The following is a 23,634-nucleotide window of genomic DNA, read 5'->3' as shown; positions in this document are numbered from 1 at the left end:
AAAAAGCTTTGTGCAAGATGAGTGCTGCGCTTGCTCACAACAGATAAAAAACGCACTCACGTGAAAATCTCTGAACTTTCATTCTTGTTAAAACAGGAGCATTTTAACAAGAATAAAACTGATTTTGTGCATTGATTTATTACTATGGATGAGACTTAGATTCCTGTTACACACTAGAATCCAAACAGCAGTTAAAACAGTGGACAGAAGCCAGTTGTTCAGTGCCAAAGACAAAGTCAGTTCCATCAGCAGGAAAGTTCATGGTATCGGTATTTTGGGATGCTAAAGGCATTTTGTTTATTAATTATCTTGAAAAGGGTAAAACAATAACCGGGGAATATTATTCCATTCTTTTCACCAGACTAGACGAAAAAAATCGTGAGAAAATACCCAGTTTGTAGAAGAAAAAAAAATCATCTTTCATCAGGATAATGCACTTGCCCACAAAGATGTTTTGGCAGTGGGAAAATTAAGGGATCTGCACTATGAATTGTTGAAACATTCATCCTATTCCCCAGATTTGGCTCCCTCTGACTTCTGTCTCTTTCTCGCTGGTCAGGTTTTTCTTCGAATCAAGAAGTGATTGCAGCTGTAGAGGGGTATTTTGCAGATCTTACTGAGAACCACTACAGGGATTGGATAATGGTGCTGGAGCATCGCTGGAATAAATGTATTAGTCTTAAGGGAGATTATGTTGAAATATAAAAATTAATTTATATTTTCAAAATTAATTTTGAAAATATAAATTTGTTTTTTCATTGTTAGGCCGAGAACTTTTCAGACCACCCTCGTAGAAGGGTTGTTTAAATATGGAATTAACAAAGTATACTGGTTTCATAGTTTTGTTTTGCCTAAGCAACTAACAAATTGTGCTGGTTATAATGAAAAGCAGAATATTTGTCAAAACGGTTCTATTTTATTAAACATATTGAATAAGTTAGTAAAGAAACCAATTCATGATCTATGTCTATCTTCTCATTATATGTTAAATATGATTTCCAGTTATATTAATCTTATTATTAAAATATGAACTGATATATTTTTTATTTTACTGTATGAAATTTTATTCTGTGAAATTTCAGCTCAATTATTTGTGTTCTAAATAATTATTTTAATGAATTGTAAATGGTTAGAATGATAAAAAAAAGGAATATGAGAAGCATTTGTTAAAACTGTTTTTTTTTTTTTTTTAAAGATGGTGCAGCTGAAGCTTTAAAAAGTTGGAGCCATACTGGTAGTATTACAAGGACAAAGGTATATTTAACATTTTAAAATTTGACTCTTGCAATATTAATTTTGTTGATCTTTAACTCAACGTGCTGAATTAAAGATCAACACAAATTGCCTTTTTTTTTTTATGGAATAGAGCACCACATATGAAATGTTCAGAATCACATACACAATTGGAGTTTAGAATTCATTTAAATAAGAAAGCAGCTGTATAAAACTAGTTTTGCTTGGACTTAAAGAGCTCTAAGCAATTTCATTTAGATGATCGCTTTTTACATCTAGGAAGGCATGCTAAAACTAAAAGAATATCTATCATAGACTTAAGCTTATTAAAAATGTGTGCATAGTAATTATTTATAATAATGTTTTACATACTGTATTTACTCGAATATAACTCGCACTTTTTTCCCCAAAATGAGAATTAAAAAATCGTGGTGCAAGATATATGCGAGGATTTTCATAAACTAAAGTTTTTCAGGAAAAAATCAAATTAATATTTATAATTAAATCCTCAGTATTCATTATAATTTATAATTGCTCACATTATTTATAAAATGAATGCATTTAAATTTTAATTATCAATGTTATTTACGTGATTGGCAGCGATATATTTGAATCTTTAGTGACAATGCTTCTGTAATTAAATTAAACTAACAGTTTCATTATTGCTTGTCCTTTTATCATTTCTGTTTACACCAATATTTCACATTAAACTCAGTCACTGTAAACTCATGCCCTGCTGCTCAATTGTCATGTTTTTCTGCAAAATCAATTTAAAAACTACTGTAACTTGAACATTTCTTCATATTTCTAGCAAAAATTACCAGTAATTTACAATACTTCAGATATGTTATGAACAGTCCTTTATAAATGACTAATGATAAGTTAAAACAGGGTGCAAAACAGGCAGCAATGGTTGGCCGGTAGAGATAGCACAGCTGTGAGGATGTGCATATGATTGGTACAGTATTAAAAAAAGATTGCTCAATTCAATGAGAAAGGCAAACTGACAATTGTTGAGTTGAATGCTGATTCTCTTCAACCGAATTACAAAATATTGGAAACTGCCATAACAACATTCACTATCGCTTTCTTAAAGTTTTAAACTTTTTTCATGTGCAAGGTATATGTGAAACTTTTTAATTTCTTTTTTTTTGTAAAGTAAAATCAGGGGTGTGAGATATACACGAGGGTGAGTTATATTTGCATAAATACAGTATAATATTTATTTATTTTTAATGGGTCTACCAGTTTTGCTTTATCCATGAACAGCTTCATCTAAGTCTTGGTCACAAGGGCATTAAATGATAACTGTGAATATAAGAAAGCACATACATGAAATTTATTTTATTTTAATTTTCATTTATTTATTTATTTTAATGTATAGTCCTACCAAGGTAATTTAAGATGGTATGGCCACTTAAATACAATGGCAAGGAAAAGTTAGCACAGCAGATGTTTGATGTCAAGATACAGGAAAGAGACCCAGAGGAAGACCAAAGTCTGGGTGGATTAATTCAGCCAGAAGTGCCTTAGAAGCATGAAATGTTAGATATCACAATTGGAGTGCTCACAAGTAATAGATTAATTTGAAGGAAAATTGTTGACGAGACTAATAATAATGTAAACTTAATCACGTAGCGCTGTCATAGTAACTTGAACATCCCTTGAGGGTATATATCAGAAACTGCATTAGTAGCCATGGACTGGCTAAGGGTAAGATAATCCATATTAGATTTTTGCAATTTGAAACCATAGGCTGGAGTGCAGAAGTGCTCATCCATTCGACCATTTAGGCCTGCTAATATATCATATTTAATTGATTCTAGTTTCATTAAACTTCATTGCGCTATCTCTACCGGCTCATAAGCTTATTTTGTTTAATGTGTAATTTCTGAGACCCTGTGGAAGCACATCATAAATAGTGAAGGTAGATCCAATAAAGATCTACCTTCACTATATAAAGTGAAGGTAGATCCACTATGCAAACATGGTTAGCATATCTGCTCTCAAACTGGAAGGCCGCAGGTTCTAATCTTACTGTAGGCACAGAATGTTTGTGATTGTCATTAGATGGAAATGAATTTCATCACCTGCTGTGAGACCGAGGCCTGAAGTGTCTTGAAAATAATTAAAAATCCAAAAAATAAAACTAAATAAATAATACATAAGATTAATAAAAAAAAAAAAATAAAAAAAATTTCTTAGCCAACAATTAGTGCATTAGTACTGTGGGACACAGTACTAATGCACTACAGAACTTGTAAGTAAGATAACTTGTAGGTATAGTTCGCCCACCGATTAGAGGTCCCTCGACACTTCTGCGCATGTCAGAAAAAGGAGAATCCATTGCGATAATAGGGTAATCGATCTGTCTTCTGGGATGTGTTTGTTTATTATTACAGGTCAGAAAATTTAGCCTTTCTTTTACGAACATTGTAGTTTTTAAAGTGTAACTATTTTGCTTGTATAACAGTTGGAAAAATGTACGTCGAGTATTAACAAAATTAAAAAAGGTATAGCATAAAACAAAAATTTAACTAAGTTTATTTTTAAGAAAGTTTTCTATAAAATAAAAATAATTATAATGAAAAACAGAAATTTTTTCAAGTGAACTTAGATATTCTAAACTTACAGTTGAGAGAACTGAGACACTTTAATGTCCTAAACCGATTAATTATTTATGACTTGTTGTGACTCTTTTAACAAACCCATGCAAAAAAGGGTTGGAAAAAAATACCATTATCAAATCCTTTTAATCTTCATTTGAATCGGTGTTCGAATCGTCACCACTTTCACTTAAACTGATCGCCAAAGGTTCACATAATTCTTCGATAATTCTGTCACTGTCCCAATACATATTTTCCAATGAGGTGACATGAAAGATATTTTCCCCAGTTTTGAACTGTAATACTTTCAGTCGCTTGTTCTGAAAGCTTAAAAAGTTTCGACATGTCAATATCTCCAGTTACGTTGCGATGGCGAATGAAACTTTTCACTTCTGCCCAAACATACTCAATAGCATTAATATCGCAATCATATGGTGGTAGCCTCAAAGCTAGAAATCCATGCTCTTTGAGCATCGTGTCGAATTTAAATAGTTTAGTTGTGGGCGAGTTTCTTTTGACCAAATTAAGCAATTCAATTATTCGCATATCTGGGGAATGAGAAATGTTATTTGAAGAGAGCCAATCCATAAGAACTTGCTTCTTATTAGAACAATTTGGAACTTTGTTTAATCGAATAGAGTGATATGAAGCGTTATCAATTATAACAACAGCATTTTTAGGAAGGTTTGGAATCAGTTTTTCTTCTGCCCACTTTTCGAAGATCGTAGAATTCATTACCTATGGTAATTGGCTTTGTATAGTAAGTTTGAATTCGATAAAAAAAACCATTTCTCCACCCACACACAAAATTATTATGCGCCGCGAGGCATTTCTGGTTTGTAGCACTCCACATTCTTCTTTAGACTGCTAACATTTTCCATAAGTTAAATTACTAACAATCCAAGTTTCATCTAGATACACAATCGGTCTTTTCTCTTCCCTGAAACGTCTTATTGCTCTCAAATACTGCGTTCTAGATAAAACAATGTCACTTCGCTCCATGATAAGTTTCCTTTTATTCTGGGACTTTTTAAAACAAAATCCGATTTCATGAAGTATTTTCCTTAAAGTTTCTCTTTTCCAAGGAAAATTAATTTTTTCTTTAAGCACAGGAATCAATTTCGGAAGAGTTGGCACTCTTTTCTCGACCACGTAAAATTCGTGAATAGTTCTTCTTATAACGTCTACATCAAAATCATTCAAAGCTATGGTTTCGATGGTTTTCTTTACTCTGGCGCTTTTTTTTTTTAGGAGATTTAAATTTTGGCTTACCTTCACCTTTTGATTCCCTACGAATTCTTTTAACAGTCGACCCCAATACGCCCACAATTGCACTTGCACGTTTTATGACTTGAGAAAAAGGAACAAGGAGACGATTCTTTTTCGCGGAATGTCAGCACATTATTCGATATTCTTTTGCAAGAGCTACTGAAACTACAGTTAATAATAAAAAAAATAATGCAAAAAAGCGAATAACAAAAATCAAGCTAGTACTAGTACAGCGACAGACAAGAAAGCACATGATTTCGCACGTTGGGGACCAATTCGTACATCCTTCATTTCTTTCTCCCCTTCAGCATGAATTGACTATTCTTGGCAAAATGCCAAGGAGAAATCTACAAACAGTGGGTAAACTATATTACTTACATTTTCACTTTTTTTCCTTTTGTTACTGGAGAATATGAGATGTATGCATGCCATTGGAGTTAGCTAAAAAGACAAACAACTAAAGATTGGACCCATACTAAAATCAGTGGATAACAATTTTCACATGATAAAATTTATGATTTAAATTATTCTGTTAATGAATTAATTTTAGTTGATTAATCCGTGCAGTTAGCCGAGTGGCTATGTGATTTGCAACCATGTGCCTGGGAAAGGAGTGTCCTGGGTTTGATTCCCACTACTGATGTGAGCGTGGACTGCAGGGCTTTTCTCCCCAGTTTATCTGAGATTTTTTCATCCTGCAAGCAGGCAAACTGGCCTAGAGAACTCGACGCTTCTACAGGCATAGGATATACCAGGAGGCATAGGGCTAACCACCTTATCCTTGCGTATGGTTGTGGTTAAATTAATAGAAAAAACCCTCAACACCACAAGGTAAAAGAGGGGGAAAAGGAAGAAGATATGATATAAGGTAGTCGTTTAAAGGTCAAAGCTGGATAACTGAGAGGAGACTACCACATAGTTTTTTGAGCAATGTGGAGGAAGCGACCAAGACTTCTGACTTAATGTTCAGTCCTCATCTTCTCGTGGTGCACCTTGTTAATAGGTATCTTCTTGAATACTGAGGGGTGCTTAAGGATCAAAGCTGTATAACTGAGAGGAAACCGCCACATCACCTTTAAAGGAATGCGGAGAACCGACCAGGGCTTCTGACCTAATGTCCAATCCTCACCTTCTCGTGGTGCACCCTGTTGAGTGTCTACCTGGATACTGAACGAGCGAGGATGGGCTGGCAATTTGGGATTTAGCCAACCAAATTGTAATTCTTAGTGGCTTAAACCAAATTATAAAATGATGGTACAACATGACAAAATTTCATGCCAGCAGGGGGCATCGCCCAGTTAAACAAGGCCCCTGTTGTTTTCACCAGGGAACCAGGGTAAACAGCGAAAAGTCAGCTACTGGAACAAATCTGAATAAACACCCCAACTCAACATAAACTGAGTTAAAGATTAGTACTATCAACATAAGAAGCCTGAATGGCAAAGAAATGGAGCTAGTGGAGGAATTAGATAAGTACCAGATCAACATAATAGGGGTGACTGAAACAAAAAAGACAAAAACTAGTGAGATCTTTCTGAGCAATAAATACAAAATGTTATATTCAGGCAATGACAATCAAGAAAAAGGAGTAGCCATAGTATTCAACACAAAATACGAGGCTCATCTTCTTGAATGGCAGGCAATGTCAAGTAGAGTGATTTGGGAAAATAATGGGGAACTGGACAATGAGACTTATTTGTGCCTATGGTCCCACAGAAGGTTCTACTAAGGTAGAAGTGGAGGAATTTTTTGAGGCTCTAGAGAAAGCAACTGACACAATGAAAAAGGAAAAGTTGGTCCTTGTTGGGGATCTAAATAGCAGAGCAGAAAGTGATTGTCAGACATACAAAAATGTTTGGGGAAAATTTGGAGAAAAAAGCAAAGCTAATAATAATGGCAAATATTTGTTGGATTTCTGCTCAGGACATGGACTGGTTATTACTAACACTATGTTCCAACATAAAAATGTGCACAAATTCACATGGAGAGAAGAGGCAAGAAATAAGAAAAGAAATTGACTATGTTATTGTTGATAGTGATGTTTTCTCCCTTGTGCAGGACACCAGAGTGTACAGAGGATTTGAAATTGGAAGTGATCACTATTTAGTCTTGAGCAGGATAAAATTGAATTTCATATTGAAAAGAATAACATGCAAGAAAGTTTTAAAGCGAATAAAAGTTGAGCAGCTCTCAGATGTGAACTGTAGACTAAACTACACAAAGATTATTGAAGAAAAAATGAAAGAGTTTGAGAACAGGAACCAAACTTTAGAGATTCAGTGGCAAGCCTTGAAGAAAACCTTAATTGATTCAACCAGAGAGGCATGTGTAGAGATTGTCTGCAAGGATGGAAAAATCAGAAATCCATGGTGAACAAAGGAAGTTAAAAAGGTAGTGAAGGAAAAGAAGAAAGCATATCAAAAGTTCCTGGCAAATAAGTCAGCTCGTGCTCTTACAGAATACAGAGACAAATGTAAGAAAGGTAAACACTATGTAAAACTAGTTAACAAAAGTCATGGGAAGACTTTGGTAAGAACATAGAAAATAAATATCAAGACGTGGCAAAATATTTTTGAGGTTTTTGAAGAAGCTCAGAAATGGAGGAAAGAGTACTGTAAAAGGAGTTAGAGATGATAAAGGTGACATGAAAACGGGAGATAAAGATATCTTTCAAGTGTGGAGTAATTACTTCGAGAAATTGGTAAATGAAACAAGCAGAATACAAAGAATGCAGAGACAAATGTAAGAAAGCTAAACACTATGCCAAACTAGCTAAACAAAAGTCACGGGAGGACTTTGGCAAGAACATACAAAATAAATATCAGGAAGGTGGTAAGATATTCCGGAGGTTGTTGAAGAAGCTTAGAAATGGAGGAAAGAGTGCTGTAAAAGGAGTTAGAGATGATAAAGGTGACATGAAAACGGGAGAAAAAGATATCCTTGAAGTATGGAGTAATTACTTTGAAAAACTGCTAAATGAAACAAGCAGTGATAGCACAGTGGTAAAAAACACTCAACAGCATACAGTCAGGAATACATATCCATACTTGAAGTAGAAAAAGCCATCAAAGGCTTAAAATGTTGAAAGGTAGCAGGAGTAGATGATATTCGACCAGAAATGCTGAAGTATGGTGGTATAAAAGTTGCAGTGGCTGCGCTGCATAGTTCAGAAGGCCTAGACAGTAGGATGAATTCCCGATGATTGGAGTAGAGCTCTCATATTACCCATATATAAAAAGGGAAATAAAACTGAATGTGAGAATTACAGAGGTATTTCCCTAATTAGTGTTCCTGGCAAGACATATGCAAGTATACTTGAGAAACGGTTGAGTATTTGTATTATGTTGCATATGTATTTCCCTAATTAGTGTTCCTGGCAAGACATATGCAAGTATACTTGAGAAACGGTTGAGAAGAATTGTAGAAGAAAAGCTTTGTGAAGAACAAGCAGGATTCCGGCCAAATAAAGGCTGTCAGGATCAGATCTTCACTTTACGACAAATAGTGGAGAAATCATGGGGAATATAACAAAGATCTCTATTTGAGTTTTGTAGATTTGGAAAAGGTATAAGGTGCCAAGAGAGACGCTACAGTTATATGGAGCATTTTATCAAGCAATACTTAGTCTTTATTTCAGTTGTAAGTCAGCACTTAGAATTGCAGGAAGTACAGGAAGATGGTTTAATGTTAAATCTGGTGTGAGACAAAGATGTACATTATCCCCTCTTTTATTCATTATCTATATGGATCACGTTATGAAGGAAAGTGGTATTAAACATATCAAAATTGGAGATGTTAATGTCAGCTCTTTGCTTTATGCTGACGATGTTATACTTATAAATAAATCCACTACGAGTCTGCAAGATTCATTGACTAAATTGAATAACTGTTGTAATAGATTTGGTATGAAGGTCAGCAATAAAAAGACAAAGATAGTGAAAATAGGCAGAATCATTTAAAAAATCAACTGCATTGTGAACGGAGAACCTCTGGAACAAGTAAAACATTTCAGCTTACTTTGGCACGATTTTTAGTGAAGATGGTATATTAAATATGGAAATATACAACAGAATCAATAAAGCTGGTATAGTAGGAAGTCAATTGAATAAATTCATATGGAATAAGAGAGAAATTAGTCGGAACACTAAATTAGCTGTATACAAGACAGTGTTCAAACCAGTTTTAACTTATGGATCTTTGTGCTCGGTCAGAAGTAAAACAGTTGACCAAAGACTAGAGATTGCAGATATGAGAGGCCTGAGAAAGATTATAGGCATGAACAGATGGCATCAATGGCAATATCACATTAAAAACGAGGATATTAGGAAAGAACTTGACATTGCCAGCATCCAGGAATGTGTTAGCAGAGCTAATCTCAGGTGGTATGGTCACTTAAACAGAATGGGTGAGGAAAAATTAGCAAACCAAGTGTTCTCTGCCATGTTGGCAGCAAAATAACCCAGAGGAAGAACAAGATATAGGTGGTTTGATAGGGTACAAAGTGCCTTAGACAACAGAAATATAAGATCTGATAATATTGGAGTCTTGACAAGTAACAGACTGATCTGGAGGAAAATTGTAGATGGTAAATTAGTAATGATGTAAATTTTTCATGTAGTACTATCATATCCTGTACACCCCTTGACGGTACATGGCAGGAATTTGATAATGATGATTGAATACTGAACAAATGAGGATGGGATAGTAATGGGATTTAGCAACCAAATTGTATTCTTAGTGGCTTAAACCAAAATCAAATGATGCTACAATATCACAGAATTTCATGCTGGTTGGAGCATTACCTAGTTAAACAAGGCCCTGGTTATTTGCAAGTGGCATTTTGTAGATATTACCTGTAGACTAATTCTTAAGAGGGAACTTCTCACTATACTTGGAATTTCCGTCTTTACTATCCAATATTACTAGTACAATATACAAAAACATATACCTTAGAAGACTGGAAAATTGGACCACTTTCTATAACAGTTGTTCCAAACACAAGAAGGCAGCTAGAGAATGCATGTTCTACTTTTTCTAATTAAAGTGTTATTGTTAGTACCCAACTGTGGAAGTTCATAGCAGAGGAGATTAAAGATTTCCATATACCAAGTTTTGCTGTTATTAATGGAAATACTATCGAATATTACCAGTTCAACACCCAAAACATTGAAACCTTAGAAGACTGAAAAATAGGACCACTTTCTGTTTTTTCTAAAGCGATAGTTCTTAAAACCATAATCTTCCCTCATTACAGAAGCTGAAGAAAAACAATTATATAGTAAACCTGTTCACTTTTTTGATCCAGCAGATACCAAGAAGTGAAAAAGGAATTTCTTCAACTACCAAAGAGACATGGAGGCTTTGGGCTTCCATTATTAAAGTTCTCCTGTTTAATGCACAGAATGTGCTGACATTATTTCCATTAATAACAGAAAAACTTAGTATAAGGAAATATTTAACCTTCTCCACCATGAACTTCCACAGTTGGGTACTAACAATTACCCTTTAATAACTTAAATTCCAAGGATACCCTAAAGAAGGGATCTTGCTGGGAGAATATGGTTGCCTTCCAGTAAATGCCATCAAATGGAGTTACTTTAACATTGGAGATCCAGTCATTGACGTGTTACAGATTGGAAAAAGTAGAACATGAATTCTCCAGCTGCACTCTTGCAACGTGTTTGGAACAGCTGTTATGTAGCTTGTAACACATTGGGCATTCCATTACTTACAGCAAAACAGGTTATTTTTTTGCAATACCTCCCACCTATCAGCAATGGGAAGAAAATTTTGATTTTTTTTATAGTTAATGAGTTAAAATATCATTTATGAAAATTAGGAAATAGATTTGAAAACCAGCAATATAACATGCAAATGCTTTATAATATTGTATTATAGACATTTTATTGTTCAGTCTTTGGATATTTGTATTTAAAAAGAAGTATTCTAGGGGAATACCAAATTTTTGGCTGGGTGGTGCAGAACCATGCACATTATGCAATATTCAACATGGGGAAGAAAAAAAATTATTTTTCTTTTCTTTTTTTCTTTTTGTCTTTTTATTATTATGAGAGTTTTTTTTAAATGGTTCCATCCTCTTAGTTAGCCATGGCATTATGGTTAACTCTAAAGGATGACTTGTAGAGCACATATGGACAACCCCCATCCCTCTACTTCTTTTGATCCAGCCCTAATCTATTTCAGCGAAGTTTGTCTAATTCATGGTGGGAGAAAGCATGGTGTGTTCTACTAACTCACAATAAGCTGACGTCATATGACTCGCACAAAACACACTGTTTTCTCCAACCAAGGTCTCTTTCTCACTTTGACTAGCATCGTGCGTGAACATGTTACAAAGTGTCAGTTTGGTACTTGCTTTGGTGTTGTGCTTTGTTCAGTGCCGGCATTGATGTTGTGTTCTGTTCAGTGCCTGCAGTGTAGAAGACAGTTTTGTTTGACAGTTCTGAATATCGCTTATAAATTTTGGACAATGTCAGGGGTTATTGCAAAAAATAAAAAGTAGATGCAGAGAATCGTCAGTTTCAAGACAACTGGACGGAGGATTATTATTTTATTCTGAATAAAGGTTTGCCTGTATGTTTGCTGTGCAACGAATCTGTCAACAAAGAATACAACTTGAAGAGACACTGTACTTCGAGACATGCGGATCACCCAAAAATTGATGGACAACTACGAAAAGATGAAATACAGAAGTTGAAGAAGAACTTGGATATCCAGCAGGAAATGTTCAACAAGCAAAGAACGCAGCACCACAGCATTGTCAAAGCCAGCTTTGTGGTAAGCGAAAAAATCGCAAAGAATTCTAAGTCATTTGGTGAAGGAAAATTTATCAAAGAATGTCTGCTGGATGTTGCAAGTATATATGTCCTGAAAAGAAAAAAGACTTTGAGAATATTCGTTTGTCGAGACATACTGTTGTCCGATGGATAGAAATTATAGCTGATGATATCAAAAAAAGGTTAAAAGAGAAGATTGCTAGATTGGAAGCATTTTCAATTGCTTTGGATGACAGCACTGATGCCTCCGATACAGCACAACTAGCAGTATTTATTCGAGGAGTTGATGCGGATTTCTACATCACAGAAGAATTATTGGCTCTTTGGCTGTTACTACCAGTGAAGATATACAGTAGTATCTCGCTAATCCGAACTAATAAAAACCGTGCTCGTTCGGATTAGTGAGTTTTCGCCCAAGAGACAACAATAACTAGTGTTTAAGACAAAAATAATCAGATTCTAATGGTACATCAATTTAATTCTGGAAATAAATGAAGTAACTCAGAAAAAAAAAGCTACTCTACTGTAATGTAAAACTTAAAAAGTAAAATAAGTTTATTTTAGTAAAAAATTTAGTTTGTATATATATCTTTATGGTTGATGATTTTGATTTAATAAAATTGCATAGTTCAGTACATAACTTAATTTGCGTAAAAAATATCACTTTCTTGTACACAACACACAAAACAAAGTTTCACAAAATAACACAAAAAAAGTTTTTTTTTAAAATTTCTCTGTAAAAAAAAAGTCACTGATTTTCTTTCACTTCTTGGAAGCTAAACTTTTTTCGAATGCTTCTTCTCAGAGCTGCATTAGCAAAAAGGCTTTGTGGAATGGCGTATCATTCTGATTACCTCATTCTATACACATTAAAACTGTCAACTGCCTCTTCATGTTTTTCTTTTATTTCTTTGAATTCTTTATCGTCATCATCGTCTGCTAATTCATTCTGTAGCGTCATATTTATAATTTCAGCATCTGATTTGATTTCGAATTCACTTTCGGTTCTACCTGTAATCCATTCCGTAACATATGTTTGTGAAATTACAACATTTGGATTTATATTTTTAACCAAATTATGCACGTTTTGAATTAATGCTTTTTGTGTATCACCGTAAATTCTAGAAGGCCACAGTTTTCTCCATGATACTAGAATTGCTTCAGGTTTGAGAATTCCCAAGCAACATCAATTGAGAATGCTACATCCTTCAAATTTATATTTTTTATTGATGTGATAACGTCATCATTTTGGGAAATTACATTTAAAAGCAAGTCTTTACGATCTTTTAATTTAATTGATTGTATTATGTTCTGATCCATTGGTTGCAACAATGCAGTACAGTTAGTTTGGAGGCAAAATAATAGCACACAAAATAATAATATATAATAAATATAATAAATAAAACTTTTTTTTTTCTTTCAAACCGCAGTTCGGATTACTGGAGGGTTCGGACTAAAGAGGTTCGGATTAGCGAGATACCACTGTATTTGAAACAGTTAACACGGTCTTCGAGAGATTTGGGTTTAAATGGAGTTCACTATCTGGCATATGCACTGATGGAGCCCCTACAATGGTTGGTGCACAGAAGGGATTTATTGAATGGTTCATGAAAGAGCAATAGAACTACAGATCTATCCAGAAAATTTAACAAATTTTCACTGCATTATCCACCAACAAAATCGATTAAATTCACAAATGTTATGGAAGTTGTAGTAGCCAGTATTAATTTTATTAAGTCATGTGCACTTAATCACTGCCAATTTAAGGAATATTTGGCAGACCTATTTTCAGATTATGAAGCTGTGTCTTATTATTGTGAAGTGAGGTGGTTGAGTAAAGGTAGAATATTAAAACGATTTTATGATCTGAGACAAGACATTGCAGATTTTATGGACATAAAAGGAAAGACAATTAACCAAGTAAAAGATGATGAGTGAGTATGTGATTTAGCATTCCTTGTAGATGTCACTGGACACCTAAGCGAACTGAATCTTAAATTGCAAAAACAAAGACAATTGGTTCATGAACTGCATGGATATGTCAAAGTTTTTTGTAATAAACTAAGATTGTTAGAAAGTCAGATAAGAGCTAAAAATTGTTATCATTTTCCTACTCTAGCAACTCATAAAAATATCCCTTATCATTGTTATGGAGATGAACTGAAGGCACTAATAGAGCAATTTGATACAAGGTTTGCTGACTTCAAAAACAAAGACTCCGCATTTGCTGTATTTGCTTGTCCGATGGATGCTGATGTAAATAATGTGCCAGTAAACTTACAGATGGAACTTATTGAGCTTCAGGTGGATTTAATGCTAAAATGACAATTTAACAACATTGCTTTGATAAATTTTTATAAATTTTATTTGGTGGAAGAAAAATATACAAATTTACGTGCCTTTTCAAGAAAAATCATTTGTCTTTTCAGCAGCACATATGTGTGAACAGTTTTTTTTCGAGGATAAAATACAATAAATCAAAAATTCGGACAAGAATAATAACGGACAAAAACATCAAATTCTGTGTGATTATCCTTGAGTAATATTAACGTCAATATTGATAGTCTCGTAGTTGAAGTACAAGGCCAATCTTCACATTGAATTGTTATGTCGTTATTTATATTATAAAATTTATGTAGAGCTTTATACCAAAGCATTATATTATAAATAAATGAAATATGAAGTAGCATCTTGTTTTAATTCATTTAATATTAATTTATTTTATTTAATAATTTGGTCCAGCCCTTGACCCAGAGACAGAATGATAATTTGGCCCCCGAACTAGGAAAGGTTGCCCATGTCTGCTGTAGAGCAATCCCAGAAAGAGAAGGCCAACTTAAGGTGGCTAACTTAAATAAGGCTACTGCATGAGTACCATTTTCTCCAGATTTTTGTTTCAGTTGGTCTTTTGGTTGCTCTGTTGCATGAGACTGGAGAAAAAGGATGCCATTTGGCTACATGATGAGGTAAAACAGCCGAGGCCTTTTATTAAATCTCTAATTCAATCCATCTGTCTTCTTTCACCTAAAAAAATGAGTCTTGGTAGTGATACCCCCCCCCCCCCCCAATCTTAATGCATTGCACTGTGGACTTCCAAAAGGAAGTGTGCTTTGCATTATGGGATATTAAGGCAATTGACATGAAGTTGTCAGCCTCTGCATACAAGTAGTGTAATCATGAAGGTACTTCATGTGCGAACTTTGTTTGCTTACACTTGGGTAAAAGATTAAACAGGAGTATAATTTCTGGGCTAGTAGAATTTAATTTTGAATTTATATACAGTAATGCCACACCTTAACATTTCACTATGTGATCTGCTCATATGACGCTTTTCAATTATGACTACTGCCCACTCGTACGATACTACATACAACAGTTTTGACAGTTTTAGTGATGTGCAGCTGTGAATTAACTGATGTTGCATTATTTGGGAGCTTAGTTTATTTACAATGTCATTGCTCACTACATCTTTGCTTTGGTGTTTTGTTGTGAATTATTAACTGTTTATAACTATTATTTTATTGCTAATAATGGCAGACTAAATTCAAAGTAAGGGTTCTGTTGTTTCCAGTGAAAAGAAGATGCATAAACCTATTACACTGCATACTAAGATTCAAATTATTAAACTTAGTGCTGATGTTATAACAAATACTGAGACCACAGGCCAAACTTACTTTGCACTGCTGTAATAACAGCAGTGCAAGGTAAGTTTGTTAATCTTGTTGCCAAAATGGAAAAATTTTTAATGTTGTAGATTGATGATCAAACTAGTTGGCATGTTCCCTTAAGCCAAGATATTCATAATAGCTTTTTTTTTTTTGTTTGCAAAAATTCTAAATTTTTCATTGGAGTAAATAATCTGATGTAAATAAATGCTTTATTTCATCATTAGCACACACACACATGTATATGACTTATTGAAAATGTTATTGAACCATTACATGCATCTACAAATGTGTGGGTTGGGGGGAGGTAGTGATTCGCTATATGACAGTGGTCTGGAACTTAATGTAATATATGGCTGGGGTATGCCTGTATATAATCCCTCAGTCATTCAACTTTAACAAGAGAGCAATTTGCTGATCAAACGATTAAAGGGTTGAATAACTGAACTTGCAATTAACTATATGGTGTTGTATTAGAAGTCATGTGACAAGCTACGTATTTAGGGGTCAGTTATAATGAAGGTGCATTTATTTGATGGTTGGATAATTGAGAATTACTGTATGTATATTTTGTTTGTAAAAATTAAAATAATTTGCTATTCTCTAAAATATCTGATGCCAAGCCCAGAGGGGAAAGAGTAGTGGCTGGAATAATCCAGATGCAGAGAGGAAGAGATAGTCCACCTTTAGATGCCAATTTTATATCTTTTCTTGAAAATTTCAACCAATAGCAAATTATACCAAAAGTAGTTATTTATACAAGTGATGGGGGTGGAGGACTGGAAAGTTCTGATAAACACCTAGAACAAAAATTATATCAAAGTAACTGATATAACCACAAGAAAGAATATATCTTAAAATCCTTTAACCCCCATGTTTCATCAAATTGTAATATTTTTTATTTTTTTTTTTTTTTAAGGATATATAAGCAGACATATCTTCAAAGGTACCTGTGACATGACTGTACAATAAATTACACGATAAGCACAGTAATTAACTTTAATGAAATGGAAGTACAGATATTTCATACTGAAAATAACAGTACATCATCAGCATAGAAACAAGCAAATCAAAGAAACGAGAATACAAGGTACATACAGCAGGCAGTGGTTTACCAATTAAAAACTGTTGCTGCATGCTAGAAATTAATATCAATAAATAATATTATTAAAAACTATTTTTGATGGTTACATAAAATAAGAATCTCCCAAACTTTTGGGGGGGGGAGAGAGAGAGACAGTTGTTCTGAATCATATTTGACCAATGTAAAAGGGCTTCATAACTTTCTTTGAAAAGGCATTCATATTTAAACATGCTTCTATGGGGAAGATGAGCTTCATCCCACTGGATGCTGTGTTGTGCCAGACCAGACTTTTGAGGTTTCATGTATTCGATATAATATTGATGTTCATTAATTTTTTTTTCCAAGAATGGCATGTCTGCCCAAAGTATGTTAGATTACATTCACAAGGTATCTGGTAAATGCCAGCTAATGATAGATGTGCCATTTTGTCTTTTGTAGATGGTAACAGATGAGAAATTTTGTTGACAGGAAAATATGGGGGAATGATACTACTTCAGATTTCTACTAATTGGTTCAGAGATGCTAGAAATATAAGGCATTGGAACCCTGTGGTCTGATAATGTTATTTATTAATATTCGTTTCTAGCACACAGCGACAGTTTTTAATTGGTAAACCACCAATTGCTGTATGTGCCTTGTATTCCAGCTTCTTTGATTTGCTTGTTTCTATACACTGATAATGGACTGTTATTTTCAGTACGAAATATCTGTACTTTCATTTCAGACTTTGATCCCATGTGATTATTATATAATTTATTGTTTAAGCAGGCATAGTTCCCCCCCCCCCCCCATAATTCAGTTTTTGGAGCTCATGGTGTGGATGTAATTGGAATATCTCAAGATAAACAAATTTTTAATCTGTTTCAGACATGTTCAACATATATGTTTACTGGTAACTACGAGGTGTTACCGTCAGGCAGAACGATTGATTCAACTGTCTATTGCTTACAGTTAATGCGACTGGCCTGTGCAATTAGTACAAAACGTCCTGAATTGGCAAAAATGAGATATAATTGGAATGAGCATTCTAAAAAAAATTCATCAGTTGTATTTTTAAACTAAAAGGTGAAGTTTCAGATTCTTGTGAAATATTACTGTAATAAGTATGCGATTAAAAAAGTCTCAAATTCAGAAAGCATGTAATATACTATAACATCATTTGTTGTTCATGAAAATAAACAAAAAATGTATCTAAAATTGTAAGCATCATTATAGCCATATTCAGAATTGTGGAAGGAAATAAAGGGGATTTTTAAAATCATATTTATTTCAGTAAATATTACGTAAAAACATATTATTTATATATTGGGTTGGCAGATAAGTTCGTTCGGTTTATGCGTTAGTACAAGTTTACACCTGTCGCTATTGTTGTGCTACTGTGCAATGCCATTGCGCAGTTGAAGAGCGACATTTCACATAACCTTTCAGTGAATTTTCGTTCCGCCTACTTCAGTTGCGTGTGTGTAACATATATTTAGAAATGGAAGGAAATAACGTACATTACCAGCATATTTTGGTTTATTTCAAAAAGGGCAAATGAGCTGCGGAGGCCCCATAAAAAAATATGCAGTGTTACATAGGGATGGTGCCTTAACAGAACACGTGTGCCAAAAGTGGTTTGCCAAATTCCATTCTGGAGATTTCAACGTTAGTGATGTGCCTCGCGCCAGTCACCCGACCAAGGTTGACTCGAGTGTTGTGAAGGATATTATCAACAAAAATCCATCACAAACAGTGCGGGAGATTGCTGCAGTACTGAATATATCCCATACAAGCGTTGCAAACCATTTGCACAAGCTGGGATACATTTCAAAACTCAATGTTTGGGTGCTGCATGAATTGACTGAGGCCAATATGACTGCTCGCATATCCATCTGCGATTTGCTGCAACATCGCCAAGAAAACAACCCGTTTTTGAAGCAGATGATTACAGGAGATGAAAAATGGGTCGTGTACGATGCTGTGGTATGTAAAAGATCATGGGGACACGAGTGAACCGCCGCAAACAACCTCGGAAGCGGGATTGCACCCAAAGAAGATCATGCTCTCTGTGTGGTGGGATTATAAAGGTGGTGTTACACTACGAGGTGTTACTGTCAGGCAGAACGATTGATTCAACTGTCTATTGCTCACAGTTTAATGTGACTGGCCTGTGCAATTAGCACAAAACGTCCGAATTGGTAAATCGGAAAGGAGTTGTGCCACGGCAATGCCAGATCCCACACATCGTTAACAACTCGGAGTAAATTGTTACGTCTTGGCTGGGATGTTTTCCGCATCCTACGTATTCACCAGACCTGGCACCTTCCGATTACCACTTATTCCAATCGTTGCAGAATTCTCTAAACGGGAAAGCCTTCGCTAATGAGGAGGCTGTTTTTCGCCAGTAAACCTCAGGAGTTTTATGAACACGGCATAATTAAGTTGGACAGATGGTAAGAGGTCATTGATAAAGAGGGTCAATATATAACTGACTAGTATGTATTATATATATTAAATAAAATGTGTTTCATTCCATTCTGAAAAACCGAACTTATTTGCCAACCGAATGTATATATATAAAACAATTATTCTCAACACAAATGTTTGAAAACAACATGAAAAAAAATTTTTTTTTTCTTTTCAGTAAAATAAAAAAAGTAACTTGTTCCATTATATTTACTTGTATATTGCAAATATAATGAAGTATTAAATAAATTTATTGCTAAGATTAATTTTGTCATATTTCGAAATAGGTATAATTTATTTTCACATGTAAAATTCATTTTTATTTTTATCTTGCAAATAAATAAATAAAATGCAAAGCAAAATGTTAGTGTGGGAAGACAATTAGTGATACAGGAAATTCCAAATTTTACTTGGAATTTCCTGTATTGTCTCAAATGTTATGCTTCCATTACAGTTGATTTGTTAATGGCTTGAAGAGTAAGGGATTGATGGTGAAGTAGGTAATTGTAAGATGAAAGACCGAAAGCTGCTCATTCTTTTATTCTTGAAAATTCATAAGGTATTTCTTGTATTTGATCCAGTTTGGCAGATAAGCGAATACAGTTTGGTTGGCTGAATCCCAACTTGTCAGCCTGCTCTTATCCTGGTTGATCCCTATCAGGGTGCACCAAGAGAGAAGGTAAAGATTGGACATTAGATTATAAACCTAATCTTTATCTACATTCCTTAAAAGGCCATGTCAGATCTCCCAGTCAGTAGTGCTGTCCTTTAAGAGTCAAAGAAGTTTCTTAATTAAAATTTAGGTATGTTTTTAAGAAGCTGCTCATATCTTAATAAGAAATCATCCTAATTTTGGCTGAATGATCCCAGACCTAAAGTTACTGAACTAAATTTTGTAATCTTTTAATTAATCAATAGTTCAACATATTGCAATTCATAAAACAGCTTCACTGATTTAGATTTAACCTAATGTCTTGAGTGGGGTGAGGGTGTACTTTATGTACATTAGAAATATTTGTTGTAATTCTTTTAAGCTGGCAGGACCTTTTCTGTAGAAATTAAAAGCTATTAAATTAAAAAAAAACTGTATTAATTCATTAATAGGTTTCAAATTTTTATTTTTTGCTTCATTTCATGAGATGTTTGATCTATTTATACTAATATATTTCTGCCACAGAATACCAGAAATAAAAGAAAAAATAAGAAAAAGAATAAAAAGGAAGGTAGTTCAGCCATTGAGAAGAAAGATTCTTTAACAGTAGATGACGACGATGACACTTCCTTGCAGAATGAACCAGAAAGTAAGGATATGGAACTCAATGAAGATGGTTGTGTTAATGGAAAAGGTAATACTTCAAATGCGACAAATGTAATTTAATGCATTCTTTAATATATTAAACAATCATCATTGCCAGCTGTTGTTGATCCATTGCTGGATGAAAGCCTTTCTAAGATGACTCCAAGACTGTCTGCGAGCAGCTTTTCTTTCCCACGTCACTCCTGCAAATCTGATAATTTCTTCAATCCACCATAATTTTGGTTGGAATTGTGGCTATTTTTCCTTTGTGGAATCCAATCCAGTATTACTTTTGTCCATTGGTGGTCTTGTCTTCAAGCAATATGCCCAACTCATTACCACTTCAGATGTTTCACTATTTCTATGATGTCAGAGATTTTAGTTTGATTTCTTATCTACATTAATCAAGTATTCCTTTTGTGATATCAAGTAAGTATACATCTTTCCATATTAAATTGTGTTCTTAGTTTTTTTTCCTTTGCATTTGATGTCAATGTTTCACAGGCATAGTGGTAATTGGCTTTTGAATATCGACTGTAATTTTTCAAATGCTTTCCACTTATATATTATTATTTTATTTTATGTTTTTTATCCATTGTCCTAAGTATATGTAATGATTCATTTTTTCAATTTCATTTTGTCTGTCCATATGCAAGTTTTTCTTGAACTCGGATAGAATTCATTAAAATTTAGTGTTTAGATTCTTTATAAAAATTTTAGCTATCTTTATTTGATTTCACTTGGACCATTGGGGGGGGGGGATACAAACCATCAATTGTATATTGCAGTTCTGATAGTGGAATTTAGGATGTGCACTAAAATGTCTATGTTCTATTTTGATTTCAGTTAGGTCACTTTTATTACGGCATGTGAATAAAATGACCTGAATTAATCTCAACATTCATCAGGTGGTTTCAATCATACCATTTGTAGAGGTCAAATTAAAAGTAAAAAAAAATATTATGTCTACAGTACATAAGCCAAAAAACATTTTGGTTCAAGTTTATACATTGATTATTCACATTGTTGCTTAGGAAATACAATGTCTAAAATGTAACTAGATACATATATACATATGGGGGGGGGGTCAGGAAAATTCTGATAAACACACCTAGAACAAAAATGTTTTTACATATAAATATTTTTCTTTTACCTTTTTTTTTTTTATATAAATGTCTTTTTCAGAAAATATCTTTTCTTTTAGGATATATAAGAAGACCAAATTGTTTTGTTCTTGGTATTTATCAGAACTTTCCAGACCCCCTTGTACAAGCACTGCATGAGTGCAAGATTGAAAAGGAGAAACACAGGACCTATAGTAATCCTGAATTGTGCCACCTGGTTGGTCAAGTGGTTAGCATATTTGCTGTCCAGGCAGCAATTTGAATCTCCATGATTTGATTGGAAATGAATTTCATGATTTGGTGCAAGACCATGCTCTGCTAGTATGCCTGAAGTGGCTTGAAAAGTTCTATGCTTGATCTTTAGAGCAGGGTGTTTGGATTATGTAAAAAGATAGATAAATAAAAATACAAAATTAATTGAAATAGGAAAAAATTCTCAGCTCATGTACTATAGGTTTGCAACCTTTCATGGGTGGGAACCATATAAAAAACCAGTGGAATTGACTGACCCTTGTACAAGCACTGCATGAGTGCAAGATTGAAAAGGAGAAACACAGGGCCTATAGTAATCCTAAATTGTGCCACCTGGTTAGCATATTGGTTAGCATAACCAAGTGGTTAGCAAATAGCAGGCAGCGATTTAAATCTCCACGATTTGATTGGAAGATGAATTTCATGACTTGGTGTAAGACCATACTCTGCTAGTAGGCCCAAAATGGCTTGAAAAGTTCTATGCTTGATCTTTAGATCAGGGTGTTTGGATTATGTAAAAAGATAGATAAATAAAAATACAAAATTAATTAAAATAGGAAAACATTCTGCTCACGTACTAACGTACTATAGGTTTGCAACCTTTCATGGGTGGGAGCCATATAAAAAACCAGTGGAATTGACTGAATGTTCCTAACCATTGGCGTGATTGTCTGTGGATGAGTTTCCTAGATGACAGGTAGTTTAATACAACCATATTTGTTTAGGTTAGGATAGTTTGTGAGGGAGGGAGATTCAAGGATAGTCTCTCATAGTTATAATTGCTTTGGTTTGATATAAGGAAGCCTTTTTTTTTCTTTTCTTTTTTTTTAATAGATCCTCAGACAGGTATTGAAGGCATGGTCTTTTAGTTCTGAACAGCCATAGTTGTGATATCTGATGTAGCACTCTGAGATCCTGATGTTGGGTGTTCTGCCTGAGAAGATAAGGGATGCAACTTTCTTCTATGGCTTGCAGATTAGTCACAAGATTGTATTTTTTTAGGTTCTGAGCCACATTTTCAGAGGTGCTGTGGATATATGGGATCATGATTGATTTATTGTAGCCTATGTTTGAGGTGTTATTTTTTTTTGATTCAGTGAGGATTGTAGCCATTGGCTGAAAAAAGGTATTGTGTATGTGATTGAGTTCCGAAGTGCATTCATTATCGACAATCAGAGCAAATCAGATTTGTTTTTGTCTTGTTGGCCAGGGTTTTTTATAATGCCATATTGTTGGGGTGGAGAGATGCTGATGCAACTATTGGTGGATGTAAAGAATTATAAAAAAAATGGAGGAAAACTCGTGTAAAAAATTTTATTAATGTAGAATTTTTGCCTAAGTATCATAGACATCATCGGTTCAAGATTACAGAATGGCAATTAAACAGTAACAGACGATTCTAGAGTGGCATCTGAGTAGCTAATGTAAGATATAAGATAACTAAAAAGATCAATAATTTCCTAACTTATATATATCTATCTCTGAATTTAAAGTACTGAAGTCATTGAAGAATCACAACAGTTTATTTATTATTAAGGCTGATAAGGAAGAGGCCGTTCTTCTTATTCAAGATAGAAAAGAATGAGAGAAAAATGTCTATTGCTTCGAGACTATTCAACTTACAGGCCCCTTGCATCTGATCCTACCTGTAGTCAACTAAACATACTTGGTTATCTTATTGATAATGTTTCTGTTTGAGATGAAGATTAAAAGAAAAAGTTTAAAACTTTCTTTGGTCATCCACCTAGATTGTATGATCTTCCCAAAGTTCATAAACCAGGTATTCCATTAAAACCAGGCATAGACTGTATAGGGATGTCCCACTTATAATATTTCTAAACTCTTATCTAATTTACTTA

At 34.1% G+C, this 23,634-nt stretch overlaps 1 protein-coding gene across 1 annotated transcript in view; it reads left to right on the top strand.

Moving 5' to 3' along the window:
- LOC150105040 (spermatogenesis-associated serine-rich protein 2) overlaps window positions 1-23,634 on the top strand; it is a 248,778-nt gene that overhangs the window by 98,713 nt on the left and 126,431 nt on the right. Inside the window, exons 4-5 of the mRNA XM_090396113.1 lie at window positions 1,196-1,254; window positions 20,280-20,448. Coding sequence (XP_090252239.1) covers window positions 1,196-1,254; window positions 20,280-20,448 — 228 coding nt within the window. The remainder of the gene's footprint in view (window positions 1-1,195; window positions 1,255-20,279; window positions 20,449-23,634) is intronic.

This window comes from Typopeltis vanoorti, chromosome 7 (assembly GCF_054136105.1).
Source record: "Typopeltis vanoorti isolate ZY-2024b chromosome 7, IOZ_Tvanoo_1.0, whole genome shotgun sequence".
Taxonomy (NCBI): Eukaryota; Metazoa; Arthropoda; class Arachnida; order Uropygi; family Thelyphonidae; genus Typopeltis; species Typopeltis vanoorti.
The sequence above is the reverse complement of the archived record's forward strand: the minus strand, read 5'-3'. Positions and strand labels throughout refer to the sequence as shown.